Source organism: Neophocaena asiaeorientalis, unplaced genomic scaffold, assembly GCF_003031525.2.
Source record: "Neophocaena asiaeorientalis asiaeorientalis breed wild unplaced genomic scaffold, Neophocaena_asiaeorientalis_V1.1 scaffold1004, whole genome shotgun sequence".
Taxonomy (NCBI): Eukaryota; Metazoa; Chordata; class Mammalia; order Artiodactyla; family Phocoenidae; genus Neophocaena; species Neophocaena asiaeorientalis.
In genome coordinates this window covers 469,466-471,181 of record NW_020174276.1, presented here as the reverse complement: position 1 = coordinate 471,181, position 1,716 = coordinate 469,466, and the positions used below count along the sequence as shown (strand labels likewise).

Sequence of the window (1,716 nt, the reverse complement as noted above, 5' to 3'; positions counted from 1 at the left end):
GCCAGGAGCTGGACAGCGGGGTGGGCAGGACGGATGAGAGCACGCGCAACGAGGAGAGCTCTGAGCACGACCTGCTGGGGGACGAGCCCCTGAGTACCGCCAACACGCCCGGGCCCCTGCGCAAGTTTGGCCTGCAAGGGGACGCCCTGCAGAGCCGCGACTTCCACTTTAGCATGGACTCCCTGCTGGCCGAGGGCGCAGGGCTGGGTGGCGGCGACGTGCCGGGCCTCACGGATGAGGAGTACGAGCGCTACCGCGAGCTGCTGGAGATCAAGTGCCACCTGGAGAATGGCAACCCCCTGGGCCTCCTCTTTCCCCGGGCCGCCGGCGGCAGCGGTGCCCTGGATGTCAACCGCAACGAGAGCGTGGGCCACGAGATGGCCGTGCTGGAGGAGGAGCTGCGGCACCTGGAGTTCAAGTGCCGCAACATCCTGCGGGCGCAGAAGATGCAACAGCTGCGGGAGCGCTGCATGAAGGCCTGGCTGCTGGAGGAGGAGAGCCTCTACGACCTGGGGGCCGGCGAGCCCAAGAAGCACGAGCTGTCTGACATCTCCGAGCTGCCCGAGAAGTCGGACAAGGACAGCACCAGCGCCTACAACACGGGTGAGAGCTGCCGCAGCACTCCGCTGCTGGCGGAACCCCTGCCCGAGAGCCCCCTGAGGCGGGCAACCGCCGGGGGCAACTCCAACCTGAACCGGACCCCCTCCGCATCCCCTGTTGCCGCCCACCCCAAGGCTGCCCCCCCGCAGGGGGGTCCCGCCAACTTCCGATCCCTCTCCCGGGATCCCGAGGTGGGCCGGAGACAGCACTCGGGGGAGCGGGTCCGCCGCGGCCCCAAGACGGGGGTGACCCTGGAGCGCGTGGGCCCCGAGGGCAGCCCTTACCTGTCGCGGCGCCACCGCGTCCAGGGCCAGGAGGGCGATCACTACCACAGCTGCATGCAGCTGGCCCCGCCGCGCGGTCTGGAAGAGCTGGGCCGCGGCCCCTTGAGTTTGGCCGGTGGCCCTCGGGTGGGTGGGGCGGCGGCGGCGGCCACCGACGCGCCCCGCATGGAGTGGAAGGTCAAGGTGCGCAGCGACGGGACCCGCTACGTGGCCAAGCGACCGGTGCGGGACCGCCTCCTAAAAGCCCGGGCCCTGAAGATCCGGGAGGAGCGCAGCGGCATGACCACCGACGACGACGCGGTGAGCGAGATGAAGATGGGCCGCTACTGGAGCAAGGAGCAGCGGAAGCAGCACCTGATCCGAGCCCGGGAGCAGCGGAAGCGGCGCGAGTTCATGATGCAGAGCCGACTGGAGTGCCTGCGGGAGCAGCAGAGCGGCGACAGCAAGGCCGATCTCAACATCATCGCCCTGAGCCACCGCAAAACCATGAAGAAGCGGAGCAAGAAGATCCTGGACAACTGGATCACCATCCAGGAGATGCTGGCCCACGGCACGCGCTCGGCCGACGGGAAGCGCGTCTACAACCCTCTGCTCTCTGTCACCACTGTCTGAGCCCAGCTGTGCTCCAGGGCACGGGTCCTCCGCCCGGGCCCAGGTCCACTGAGCCCGCCGGGACCCCGTCTTCTGCTCTCCCTTAGGATCTAGCGTGTGTCTGTGAGTGCGCGTGCGACTTTGTTACCAGACGGAAGCCCCTGGAGGACGAGGGACGCTTCTCTCCATTGGTGACTTCCTTCTCCCCAAGTACGGAGACCACATCAACAGCCGGCCTGGG

General features: G+C 68.4%; 1 protein-coding gene across 2 annotated transcripts in view; it reads left to right on the top strand.

The window, feature by feature from the left end:
• PDZD4 (PDZ domain containing 4) overlaps positions 1–1,672 on the top strand; it is a 4,912-nt gene extending 3,240 nt beyond the window's left edge. For both annotated transcript variants that reach the window (XM_024755828.1, XM_024755827.1), the window contains exon 6: positions 1–1,672. This exon is cut by the window's left edge and continues 127 nt beyond it. In XM_024755828.1, coding sequence (XP_024611596.1) covers positions 1–1,496 — 1,496 coding nt within the window. In that variant the 3' untranslated portion in view covers positions 1,497–1,672.
• Positions 1,673–1,716: the final 44 nt, after the last annotated feature.